Source organism: Lepidochelys kempii, chromosome 3 (genome assembly GCF_965140285.1).
Source record: "Lepidochelys kempii isolate rLepKem1 chromosome 3, rLepKem1.hap1, whole genome shotgun sequence".
NCBI classification, from domain to species: Eukaryota; Metazoa; Chordata; order Testudines; family Cheloniidae; genus Lepidochelys; species Lepidochelys kempii.
Genome location: NC_136382.1, coordinates 147,620,374 through 147,634,671, shown reverse-complemented (window position 1 = coordinate 147,634,671; position 14,298 = coordinate 147,620,374). Strand labels below are relative to the sequence as shown.

Sequence of the window (14,298 nt, the reverse complement as noted above, 5' to 3'; positions counted from 1 at the left end):
CCATGCAAATGCCTGTTCTCACTTTCAGGTGACAATGTAAACAAGAAGCAAGCAGCATTATCTCCTGCAAACGTAAACAAAAACTTGTTTGTCTGACCGATTGGCTGAACAAGAAGTAGGACTGAGTGGACTTGAAGGCTCTAAAGTTTTACATTGTTTTATTTTTGAATGCAGGTTTTTTTGGCACACAAATCTACATTTGTAAGTTCAATTTTCATGATAAAGAAATTGCTCTACAGTACTTGTATTAGGTGAATGGAAAAATACTATTTCTTTTATCTTTTTTACAGTGCAAATATTTGTAATCAAAAATATAAAGTAAGCACCTTACACTTTGTATTCTGTGTTGTAAATGAAATCAACGTATTTGAAAAAGTAGAAAACATCCAAAAATATTTAAATAAATAGTATTCTATTATTAACAGCACGACTAATAGTGATTATTTAATTACTTAACAGCCCTATTCATGACACACTCCAGAAATGTATCTCTGAACAAAATATTGTCTTACAATTATTCATAGAAGCAAATAAGTTGGGTTAAACAGTTGTTTTTGCAGCATTTGTAAACCCCCCCACACCAATATTTGAGAAATGATTATAAATACTATCAAAGCATCTAAGAGCCCGGTGACGGACCAAGACCCCATTATGTTAGGTACTGTACAGACGCAGATCAAAGAGACTGTTCCTGTCCTATATAGTTTACAATTTAAATACAAGACACAAGAAAACAGAAGGATATAGAAAGATAGATGGAGGAACACCAAGGAAACAAGGAGACCATGTTGGTCAGCAGTGGTCTCTGAGAACTAAAACACACACAAAGATCATTTTGTAATTTGCATTTGAAACACCCTGTACTTAATACATTTGAACATAATTTAATGCAACTTACTACAACCTGAAAATGTGGATATGGGTAACTTTCTGTATAAATTTGTTAGTCTCTAAGATGCCACAAGTACTCCTCATTCTTTTTGCTGAAACAGACTAACATGGCTACCCTTCTGAAACCTTTCGCGTGTGAACAGTTTACTGTCTGAAGTTATTCACATGTGCAAATCTTTACTGGACTGAAGCCTCATTGTATGTTTTTAGAATTCTTCTTTTTCCACAACAACATTATACAATATTAATACTTCTTAACTTACCAAACTGGAGTTTTTTCATGACAGCCACATACTTTTCTTCAAGGGACCTTAAAACAGACAAAGGCTTGGGCTTCACAGAAGCCTTTTTGGAGTATTCAGCCAACTTCTTTTCTGTTATATAAATATTTAAAAGTGATATATATTTTTCCACATAAGATTAAAATCTGATGTTCTCTCATTTACTAGTGGCTGGTTTCACAACGATACTGAACACACATTCCCCACAAGTGATAACAAAATCAGCTCTTTATTTCAGATTAAGTTGCGCTTTACAAATAATGTAACTGTAAAGCTCAAACTATCAGCTTGCATTGTGAATTTAAGATAGTTTTCTTAACTTTTTATAAAATTCCATGTTTCCCTACCCTATGGACTTGTAGAAGACCACATATATTGTAAAATCAGTGTTACCATAAGAGCTATTCATTTTTGGTTTCTTTAATTTCTGTATAGACACCAAATGTTATATGAAATTTCTTCCATTTTAATCCTTAATTTAGGTTTTCTTTGTTCTGTATTTAATTTACTAAGAATTAATTTTTTTATTCAAGAAGTTTAATTGCAACAGCAGAGTTATTACTTTGTCAGCTTTTCTCATACTCATTTTCCTCTTAATGTTAGACAAGATGTTACATAATTGTGACAAAAACTGGAAGATACAGCATTGTCCCTTACACTAACCAGTTTTGTATAATCTGACCAAGAATTTTAAAAACAAGTGCCAAAGTTTCCCAGGAAACTGCTGGGTGTTCAGCAGTTTTGAAAATCAAGCCACTTAAATCCAAAATTAAAGACTCAGGGACTAGATTCACAAAGGAACTTATGCATTGCTATGTGAAGTGTTACAGTGCCTAACTTGTAGGCACTTTGATACCAAGTGGAATCTACAGCCCTGAATTAGATACCTAGGCTCCCGATGCAGTGCAGAGGGAGCAAGATAGATGCCTAAGAATGGGATCCACAAAAGCCAGCACACTGAACTGGGAGCTGCCTAAACTAGTCAACAGGAAATTCCAAAGAGGGGGGTGAGTCCTAAGTTGTCCCCTTCAAAGGGACTTGGACATCAATCACTGCTTGGGAATCATTGCGGTGAACCCTCTTCTCGAGGTAGGCGCCTAAGCTGCTGTTGTGGTTTTTGTTTGGGCAGGCAGAGGAATGCCTACTTTGAGGATCCCGCTGGGGCATATGCATGAGATAGGCACCTAGATGCTAGACTGTGGCAGCTCACTGGATAAAACTTAGGGAAGTTTAATGGTGGAACTGCAAGGGACTAAGGACTTTAGACATCTGCAGGGTTACATGGCATCTGAGCAGAGATTTTGAGGATCTCAGTGTTGCCTAAATATTGGACTTAGGCACCTTAAATGGCAGCTGGGCATCTAAGTCCTAGGAGTCTAACTTCTAGCATCCATTTTTTAAAATCTTGGCCTCTGAATTTTATGTCAACAAGCATGCTAAAAATCTTATGTACAGTATTAATCAACATATTGACTATTTTATTTTATTTTACCTTGATTTGCTTGGCGCAAACTGGTGGTAGCAGCATAAACTATCTCAGCAGTCTTCTGGATGTCCGGTACCAAAAGCGTCAGCCCCTCTGGTTCTTGATCAGAAGCATCTGGTTTTACTCCTGCTTTAGCTTTTTCTTTTTTAGACCTGTTTGTTGAAAAGAATTGGGGGGGGGGGGGAAGAGGTTATAGGACTGTAATCAGACACAGTATTCAGAAAGGTTTCAGAGTAGCAGCCGTGTTAGTCTGTATTCGCAAAAAGAAAAGGAGTAGTTGTGGCACCTTAGAGACTAACCAATTTATTTGAGCATAAGCTTTCACGAGCTACAGCTCACTTCATCGGATGCTGTAGCTCATGAAAGCTTATGCTCAAATAAATTTGTTAGTCTCTAAGGTGCCACAACTACTCCTTTTCTTTTTGAGTATTCAGAAAGCTGGCTATTATTGACAATGGGTAAAAACATTAGCACTAAAAACAACAAAGCCTTTTTGAAATGCAATGTGTTGCCACATCTACCATGAAATATGATAAAAACGGAATTGTTTCCTTTAAATATCACAGTCATTAGCATATGATCTTGACTGGACCAGCAAAAATGTGTGTTTTGGGTACAGCAAAATGAAGTTTGAAGAAAGGCAAAGGTAAATGACTGTCATTTTAACAAAACTTTTAATCTTGCCAACCCACCAATAGTTTACATCTGCATATAAATAGGCTCTTGAAGAGAAAGCATGAGACTGACAATGCTAAATTATTTAGTGTGTATATTTTCAAAGTTTATTTGTAAATTAAGTTCTAATATGCATATGCACTGAACCCTATGTAAACCATTACAGATTTTAATGTGGGCATTTCACAAAATCATTTTCATTTAGTTCTAGTGAGTTTTTTGCTTCTCTGTAAATCTTTGTTTTAAAAGCAACAGCTGTTCATTTTAAGACTCAAACAAGATTAACAGACAAACCACCACTTGTTTCCTGTTTTTCTATTATCACAGGCATCAGTATAACAAAAAGATGCTTATGTAAGTAGAAATTAGCAATTTAATGCTTTGATGCTCCAAACTACTACTATTTTTTTTCCTTTTTTGTGTGTGCCATCACTGAATAGTTCAGACGCTCTGTATATTTTAAAACAGGCTGAAATTGTGTTAATACTGTTTCTAAAATATTCAACACTGAGGAAATTATGGTGATATTTAAGGTCTTTGAACCTCATCAAATAAAACTATCCCTAGAGTATGTTAACAACAAAGTTAATTTATTGTAGTAACACTGATTTTTCCTTGTACCAGATTTTTTGCTCAGAATGATGCTGACCTATTGTTTTCTTAGAAGAAACACTGGATTTTCAAGAGTACTCGTGCAGAGAAAGAGGGGAGCTAAGCAACACACTCTATTAACGCCACAGGAAGATATTTTTAAATGCACAAAAGGCAGTTGGGGTGCCTAACTCCCACCATTTGTGCTTTTCAAAATCTCCACCTTCGTCTTTTGCTTGTAGAGATATAGACTAAGATTTTAAAAAATGGGAGCCTAAAGCTAGGTTCCTAAATCTGTATTTTGGTACATAAAAAAGTGGAGAGATTTTCTGAAGTGCTGAGCCTCTAATACAGGGGTGGACAAACTTTTTGGCCCGACGGCCACATCTGGATATGGAAATTGTATGGCAGACCATCAATGCTCATGAAATTGGGGGTTGGGAGGGTGTGAGGGCTGCAGCTGGAGGTGTAGGCTCCGGGGTGTGGCCAGAAATGAGGAGTTCAGGGAGTGGGAGTGGGCTCCAGGCTGGGGTTGCGGTGTGGGGAGGAGTGAGGGTTCTGAGGCGGGGCTGAGGATGAGGGGTTGGGGGTGCAGGAGGGTGCTCCGGGCTGGGACCGAGGGATTCGGAGGGCGGGAGGGGGATCGGAGTGGGGTAGGGGGTTGGGGCGTGGGAGGGAGTCATGGTGCAGGCTCTGGGGTGTGCTTACCTCAAGCAGCTCCCAGAAGCAACAGCATGTCCCTCCTCTGGCTCCTACGCGGAGGCACGGCCAGGCGACTCCACACGCTGCCCCATCCGCAGGTGCCACCCCTGCAGATCCCACTGGCCATGGTTCCTGGCCAATGGGAGCTACGGGGGCGGCACTTGGGGCAGAGGCAGCGTGCGGAGCCCCCTGGCTGCCCCTATGCATAGGAGCCAGAAGGGGGACATGCTGCTGCTTTTGGGAGCTGTGAGGAGTGAGGCAAGGCTCTGACCCCGCTCCCCGGCTGGAGCGGGGCAAGCCCCGGAACCCACTCCCCAGTGGGAGCTCGAGGGCCGGATTAAAAAATCTGGAGGGCCGGATTCGGCCCCCGGGCCGTAGTTTGCCCACCCCTGCTCTAATAGCACCAAGTGAAGGCCACAGATTGGCTCTTGAATTCAGAATTCTCAAGCTGCTTGCAAGAAACAAAGAGAATGCACCTCAGCTTTTCAAGATTTTCAAAACCCTCGAGATTTACAAGGAAGAAAAATATGCCAAAGGCAAAGAAAATGTGGCTGGTCAAGCTACTGAAAGGGAAATTATTGTCTTAAAAATTATTTCAAAAACCCCTCTTCAAAACAGGTTAGTAGGAGCTCTATTCTCCATAATAAATCTCATATATTTTACTTTAGATTTGGAAAATCTAAACCTCTTCCTCCAATTTTAATTTTAAAGCAAGTTGTAAATAAATGTACAGGCCCTAATTCAGCAAAGCACTTAAGCACATGTTCTAAGACTAAGAAAAAGAACCAAAAACATACAGTGAACTCTAAAAACAGTTCAACACCAGTAATACTTAATTTAGCAAATGCTTTGTTAGCTAGATAATAAGTGTAAGAAAGAAAATTTAAGAAGAGGAATAATTAGACAAACAAATATGAGTTTTTAATATCAACATATTCCCTTTTTCTGCCTCCCTCCCTTTCCTGAGCGTTAAGCATCTTAACATGTAAAACTATTTGTTTCTTCACAAACAAACAATAGTGCCTTGTGATGTGGGGCTTTTATTCTGCTCAGGTGGGATAAAGGGATCTTTAAAAAATAGAAACAGACACACTGGAGAATCTTTCCACAGAACAGAATTTCCCATGTGGGTTAGGGTTGGCAGAATGACCCTATTCTGCCACCCTCAACACCACCACCCCACAACCTCTAGCTCTTCACAACTGGTGTAATGTTCATACAGGGCTGTTACAAGTTGATACATCTTAGAGCAGCTCCAAGGCTGCTGTAACTAGTGTGCCAGGGGCCAGAATTCAGGATGTGCAAAGAGCCACCTCTCACACGCTCTCCTCCTCCACCTAAATGTTTAATAAAGGTATTGATAAATGACCAGGTTGCTGCCCTGCAGATTTCCTCAGTTGAAGCATAACCTTTCTGCCCAGGATGTCACCAGAGATCTTGCAGAGTGTGCTTTGATTCCTTCAGGAATAGGTTTGCTGAATGCCTTGTATAGTTTGAAGAGGTTTGCACAATGCCTAACAATCCATCTGGTCAGGGATTGTTTGCATGCCCAAAGACTGTGGCATTTTGGGAAAAACAAAACAAACAAGGAGCACGACTGCAAGATCTTTAGAGCTATAGATATATCCAGATTGTGCGACAGCAGAATGCTGTGGATTTGGACAGAACGATTGGAGGATCACTGCCATGTGAAGCATGGAAAGATGAATTCAAATTTATGAATCTATACAAGTCTGACATATTGTTATGGGGACCAAACCGTTCACTCAGTCAGCCGGTGTGTATATATGCACAACGACATCTAACTTTAACTTTTGGCCAAGTTCAGTTTTTACTTTATCACTCTGTGATAATAGAGCTTTATATGGTGCATGTAATTTTTGGAAGTATCTCAGTTTATCCTTAATGCGTCCCAGTCTGTTAAATCTCCCAAATTCTTTTAAAATCTCTTCTGTATTCTGTTCAAAAGGAAAGTTATATATACATTTGGCAATCTGCATTTTCCAGCTGCTATTCTCCCCCAGCACATTCTCCATTATTTCAAAACTCTACTGTAGTGGTTCTCAACTGGGGGTCTGCATCCCCAAGGGGCCTCAAGCAGGAAACCAGAGCCCAAGCCTCACCACCCCACGCGGCTAAAACCCCGAGCCCTGGCACCCGCCACCATGGGCCTGAAGCTAGGAGCCCCAGCAGCCCCCACCACAGCGGTGAAGCCGGGAGCCCTTGGGGAGCAGTAACCACAGGGGACTTCTCCTGGCGCACAGCCTCTAGGTATTGCCTCCCTACACCATGAGCTACCCTCCTGCCTGCACACAGTCCCCAGCTATCCCCTCCCTGCACCCTGAGCTACCCACTGCCCGCACACAGTCCCCAGCTATCCCCTCCCTGCACCCTGAGCTACCCCATTGCCCGCACACAGCCCTGAACCATCATGTCATAAGCGAAGACTGACCTGCCCTGGAGCGGGGAGTGGAAGGCTGAAATAGAGGCCAAGTGGTCCTTAATCAATGGAGGGATAACCCTTGGAGCTTGAGGGTCAGAAGGATCGCCTGCAGCGAGGCCCGTTCAGCCCAGATACCTTGGTGTGAGGACCAGCATGTGAACCTTTTCCATTTGGCCAGATAGGTCACTTTGGTGGAAGGCTCTCTGCTACCCAACAAGACATGTTGGACCCAGGCCAAACATTCCTGCTCTTCCACATTCAGTCATGCAGTAACCAGGCTGTCAAGTGCAGCACCACCAGGTTTGGGTGCAGAAGACTGCCGTGGTTCTGGGACAGCAGATTCGGCTAACGAGACCAGCTGCAGTGGGGCGGCTACCGAAAAAATCCAGCTGTGTGCTGAACCAGTGCTGGTAAGGCCAAGCCGGGCTATCAGGATCACCTTCGCTTTGTTGTGTTTGATCTTCATAAGGACTCTGTTGATCAAGGCACTGGGGGGAAGCCATACATCAGAGCCCCCGATCATAGGAGCAAAAAGGAGTCCGACAGAGAGCCCCTGTTCACCCACCCCGAATCGAGCACCTGGGGAGTTTCCCACCTCCGGAAGATTACACCCACCACCTCCAGATGGAGCGACCACTCGTGGCAAGAAGAGAAGGTCAAGCTGAGGCCCCAGGCACTCCAATAGGGCCACTGTACCAGCCACTGGCCCTGCTGCCAGAACAGCATCATGTAGATCGACGTAGCCTCAGGTGCCCAATTGTGCTGGTGCTGCCTCGGCAAGGGGCTGAACTCCCTTTCCATGCCAAAGGAATCCCATTCCTGTGACCACCGTTGGGCCGTTGATTCCTGAGCGTGGCAACTAACCGTCACTGTGGGTGAACAATGCCTCGAATAGGTAGATGGGTGCTGAGAGCAGGGGGATCGGTACCACATCAGAGAACATTCCCACGGTGTAGGTGACGATCATCGACATTGTGCAGACAGTTGGCAGGAGAGTGACTAGTGCTGGCCATATGATGACCGATGTCTCCCTCTGGGAAAATCTCGTCAAGAGGGAGGAGACCAGAAGCGCCATGCCAGAAATCTTAAATGTCGAACCAGTGACCTGAGCTGTTGTAGAGACCTGGGGCATGGCGACGGAGAGCATTGCCTCAGCTCCGGGGACCGGCAGCATTCACTCACCTCTGGGGTGTTATTACGACTGGCTTGCCCTCGTAGGGAGCCTTTGCTGGGTCCATCGCAGTGCACAGTGCTGGCTGTGTTTGGAGAGTCCTTTGCTCTCTGGGAAGGCATCGGCCCCACTATGGGTCTGGGTTCCCTACCACTCATGGTATCAGTGGCGGATCCCTCGTGGGGGTTAGGGGCCCCCTCAGGGGTGATGGGGGGGCGTCTCCATGGAGCTCTGGGGTGGATCGGTGGCCGAAACTGGGTCCTTTACCCGATACCCCTTGGCCTTTCTTGCCTGGAACTGGGGAGTCACACTTCGACTTCTTCTTGGGCACTGGAGAAGGGGAGCGGTACTGGATAGAGCCCAGTGCCGAGGATGCACCACTCACCAAGGACGAAGTACTGGGAGTCGAGTATGGTTGGGAAGGCTCAGAGGCTGGGCGGAGAGCACCCTCCATGTGGATGGCCCTCAAAAGGATGTCGCACTCTTTGTGTGTTCTGGGACGAAAGTTCTTACAGATGCAATACTTCTTCACATGTGATTCCCCCAAGCACTTCAGGCAGCTGCTATGGAACAGGGCTTAAAACCCAGAGACTGGGGCAAAGTCCCTACCATGACTCTAACTTACCAACTACAGTACTTAACACCTACTCCACTAACTGCTTTAAACAAACTATTTACAAGACACTAAAACTCAAAGAAAAGGAGAGAACCACTGAGCACTTGCTAGACAAGGGAAAAAAGGCGCTCTGACCAACCACCACAGATGGTAAGAAGGAACTGAGAGGGCCTAGGGCCGGCGGCGCCTAATATACCAATGCATAAGCACAGCACTCCAGAGGGCATCACAGCCAACCCCACAGATACCACACTAAGGGAAAAAAGTCTCTGACAATTGTGCACATGGGTACACACACACTAGAATAGAATCAACATGAGCAAGCACTCAAAGAAGAACTCAATATTCTTCCTTTCCCACCCTCAGCTTAGAAAGCTGGATATCAGCAGGCTTTAGCTTCCTGTCATATTACATTTGCAGTCTTACAAAGACTGCGACATTCTATGGCTACTATTTCTGAAGTAAAAGAGGAGCAGAAAAAAAGCTTGAAGGCTGTCTTTATAAAGGTACAGAGAAGGGTACAAAAGGTGTAAGGAGTTATAATTCTGATATTGGAATACCACGGCAAGGTAAATAAATGTACTCGGGAAACAGGCTTTTGGAAAAGTGAAAAACTTTTCACTTCTTAAATCATATTTCAGAATAGCTTGTCCAACTATCCCCAAAACGTTGAAGAAGAAAAAAAACAAAACAAAAACAAAACTTTCCTCATGCAGAATGCCACACAAGAAAATTTAGTACAATTTCTTCAGCTTTGGTTAAGTTTGAGGAAGGGATCAAAAGCAATCTTATAATGGAAATAGAGTTATACTCTTAATTTGGCTAAACTATTTTCTCTCAAAACGGAAGCAAAGCCTGGAAACCTTTTAAACTTTACTTGGCCAGTTCTATGAAGTACCGTAAAGAGTCCTTGCAAACCACCTTAAGTCTGCAGGTGCCTCTAAAAACCTTTATGTCCTAGGACTTGATCAGTTCCACTATACTTCTAATGAAGCCACTTATGTCCATGAGTTTCTCCAGGTTGAATCCATATTATGTATTATACAGTATCTCTCCTGGGTACATGTAAGTATCAAAACTATAAAGTCAGGTAAGCCAAACCTCACTTGAATCAGGGAGTTGGTTGAGGAAATGGAATAAGCTCCAATATAAAACTTTCCAAAACAGTAAACCACCACCAACTAAAAGAAACAAGACAGTCTGTTATTTTGCCTCATCACGTGGCCTGGGACCTTGTCTCCTGGAGACATTTTCTCTTCCCCAAAATGAAGGAGCAATAAAAAAAGGGGAAGCATACCTTTTGCCAGATAAACTAAAGGATTAGATATGCACTAATAACCACACTGAGATGTAACCCAAGATCATACTATGCTAGCTTTCACTCATTTACAGGATTTGTGGCTGTTACTAAAAAGAAATCTAAACAAAGCCTCTATCCTTGGACCTGGCAACGTATCCCACTAAAGCATGGAACACACACTCCTGACTTGTTTATCTGAAATTAAGGCAGACCCAAACAGAATTACAATTAATCTTGCTTTTGGTCCTCCACGAAAAGAGAAACCCCCAGCCTTTAGGGCAGCATTTCTCAATGTGGAGCACAGATGGTGTGGAAGATGTATAAATTAAGACGACGGGGCCTTTCACACTACATGGTGAGACTGAAGGAGGTTGTGATTGAGCCTCATTTCAGGAAAATGAAATCAACTTTTAAAAATTTGGCAAAAGCTGCTTTAAATTATTCCAAAACTGGGGTCTATTAATTTTCACAAAGGCAAGGTATGACAGCTCAGCAAATTATCACAAAGCTAATACCCATAACTGCTCTGCAGCTAGATTCCTTGAAGAGGAAAATTATTTAGGTGTCAAGTATTAACATGATAACCCAAAACAAACTATATTTTGGGTTTACAAGTTTTGCTAGTAATGACTAACTGCTAAATAATTAGCTCTAGCAATGTTAGATTTCTTGGTTCTGGTGATATGTGGGAAATCCAAAGCTAAAATTTAGGTCTACAGTTTAATGGATGCAGGGGATTTAGGGCCAGATCCTCAAAGGCCAAAGGGGACATAGGCCATAGATCCTTAACTGAAATAAAAGGGAATTATGCACCTAAATACCTTTTCAGGATCTGGACCTTAATATCTGCTGCTACTTCAGTAGCTAGACACTGACTGGGTACAGATGGCTAAATTTTCAATAGCGGTCTCTAATTCTGAGTGCTTTATTTTCGAAGGGTCTAATGTTAGTGGATTTTCAGAGGCATTGTGCTCAACTGTGACAATTGACAGGGCACTATAAGTGATTTTTGGGAGAGCAACAGGCGTTGGGGCAAGTACCTCAAGGAGGTACCTTTGTCTTTACTTTAATAATTTGACATTCAAATTTGGTTTACCTTCTCCATAAGAATGCCTTGCAGTAGTTATATCAAAGCAATAACCTTTTTAACCTTAAGTAAAATAATGGTTGGAGAGACTGGAGAGGAAACCACAGTTGCAGGTTAATTTATATCTCATCTAAGATCTAGGTAACAGTCCTGCTAAATATGGTATCTTGTAGTTATTGTAGATTAGGATTCAGTTTTACATTCTCATACTTTGTGTCCCCTTGCCCTCTTGCTGTAAGATACAAGTATCTTTGCTCATGTTATCTATTATTTTGTGTATCATGCCCTTCTCAGTGAAGCCTTCCTATTGTTTCTCCCTCCTTTGGGCTTATTACTCATTTAAATGCCTCAGAAATCTGTCTACATGTGGATGCCATCATCATTACAAACATGATGCAAACCTTTGGATCACTGTACAATCAATGACATCTTTCAGTTACACTACCTTTGATTAAGCTTTATTGTCTTGCCTCCTTGTCTATGTACTTAGCATTATATCCAATTTTACTGATAATCTTTCAGTTTCTTTCCAATCAACATGTGGTACTTGAAATAATTCCTTTGAACTAGATGGGGAAGGGATCTGCCTCAAGGGATTCATTTCCATGGCCTGTCTTTGATCAAACATTTCTTTTGGCCTGAAATCTATTACAATTTAGAAATCTCTTCATCCCAGGACACTTCTGTCTTCCTGACTATATTGCTAGCCACTCTGAGACAGAATTTAATTCCCTTTTAGTCATTAGTTATTACATTTTGTTTTACATTTAACAAATCCACTTAATAGATGATCACAGCTTCAATCATCACACAGCCCTTTCTAAATAACCAGACCCAACTCTACCTATGGCAGGAGTCTTTGCCCATTCCCAAACACTGGCAAAAGTACACAGTTTTAAAAACAGATTCTTGCAAACTGAAGAGATCAAAGCTCTTTTGAAGGAGACCTTTGGAATCACTGACCGAAGTCTCAAACCAGTCTACGCCACATGTATCCCAAGCAACAATGGGAAGTCTCACACACATTGTGAAATTCAAACTCCTATCCCCATGCTAAAGTGGTTATTGGAAGGGCTAAAACAATACTTTGGTTCAAACCCAGTGAAAGATAAACTTAGACTTCAAATGGAGTTGGGTCACAGAAAAAATAAACACCAAAATAAGCAGGGAGGCAAGGGAGAGCAAAGGTTACAGGTTAGAATTAGGCCTCCTTGAAATCCTTTGGTCCAGCTTGGGTCCATGAAATAGGACCTTTCTAGCAATGTGAATGACATGCTGTCAATATAGAAACTTCTGCTGGTAGTTCCCTTGTAGGCAGAAAAGACTGCATATCTGAAGAAGGTTCCATTCACCAGGCTTTTATAAACACGTCAGCAGCTTTCTTTTGAGCCCAAAACTTAACTTCATGCACCTGATGTAAATTCAAAGGTAAGACAATAACCCATGTTTGAAAGAAGTGTGGTTTTACTCCACCATTTGTAAATGCACATGCCACTGGTAAGTCAAATTCATAATTGTGGAACTCCAGGTCTGCCTTTTTGTGTATGAACACTGTTTCCACACAAAGTCTGAATTCCTTTTCTCTGGATTTAGATTAGGGGGAAAATGATCTGAGAATCTCTCTAAACTCCCTCTGATACATGTGTACTTCTAGAAAAAAGGGAGGAGAAGGCCCAGCTGAAGACTGTACCACACCTATGTGGGAGAGAGGAAGCTGCTGAGAGACCTCATAAGCCCTTCTGGAGAGCCAGAGAAAGGCACATGAAGTTCTAAAATTGAAGCGGGAAAGAGAATAGATTCCCCACATTTCCACAGCCAGAGTATAAGTCTGCAGGTGGGTGCCTGCACATGCACACACTAGCAGTGATGATCAGTTTTTGAGCACTGATTATGGAGATTTAAATAGGATCATTCCATTGAAATCACCTAAAAATCAACAAGCCCAGTAACAAAATACACCAAGAATAAATTGTCATAATACTTGCAATGGGAATAAGTAATCCATATTAACATTCTCCCATTCTTTTTCTCTACTTTTACCTGGATGCTTTAAAAAACAACCACCACTAAAAAACTACACAAACAAAATCTTTATTGCTCTAAAACTCTGTTCCAAAATTCTGTTTTTAATGTGAGACAAAAATTATACTCTACCAAAGTTAGCAGATACAGTGCATGTTGTAATTTATCAAATTTTTGAGTAGATGAAAGTGCTAGAATGGCAAGGAGATGAAACTAAAAATTTAATGTAGTCTCTCAAGCTTACATTTAGAGTTACACAAATGTTGGAAAAAAAGATGACAAAATCATCTCAGCTCACATTTAAAGTACTGACAGCCGATGGAAAACTGAGCAATATTTCAATGATATATGCGCTAGACAAGATAGAGTACATGCTAATAATTTAAATTTTTAATTTAGCTTGTGCTAAAAAATGACATCCTTACCTTTCACACTGTGCTAAATGAATAATGAGTGATGATACATTCTGGAGACAACTTCAATTTTTAAAATCAATACGGAGACTTATCCAAACTGAAAATTTCAGAGACAAATTTGATCACACTGAATGGTAAATTTATCAAAAGTGTTGATACAATAAAGCCACTGCACCTTTCAGCTCTTCGGTTACAGAGTTACTAGTAATGGTAATTCTTGGAGAGAATTATATCAATATTCACATTATTGGAATAAATTTGTCCTAGGCTTGCAAGCTTGGAATCTTCCAGAGAACAATATTTGGGCCATTCACCCTCTCATGCCTCCTCGCCTTATGTATGTCTCCAAGGGTGTAAAAAGGACGTGTGGTCCCAACTGTCCTTCAGAAGATACAGGTAGGGAGTGTGACTATGTAGAAGCAACACTTTTGAAGAACTACAATAACTTGTAAGTACTTTCTCTTTCTCCCTTCGGGTGCCTCTGGTCTTAAAGTCTATGAGTTTGTGAGTCAGGGAGGAGACAGAACGGGGTCTCTTTCCATATGTTCTCTGAGCCCAACCACCAAGTTAGCCCTCCTAAGACTTGTAAACCACCTGTAAAAAGGACTGTGACCTTT

General features: G+C 41.9%; 1 protein-coding gene across 1 annotated transcript in view; it reads right to left on the bottom strand.

Moving 5' to 3' along the window:
• Nucleotides 1-14,298, bottom strand: part of BIRC6 (baculoviral IAP repeat containing 6) — a 320,172-nt gene that overhangs the window by 42,191 nt on the left and 263,683 nt on the right. Inside the window, 2 exon segments of the mRNA XM_073338417.2 lie at nt 1,155-1,265; nt 2,665-2,810. Of these exon segments, the coding sequence (XP_073194518.1) occupies nt 1,155-1,265; nt 2,665-2,810 (257 nt within the window).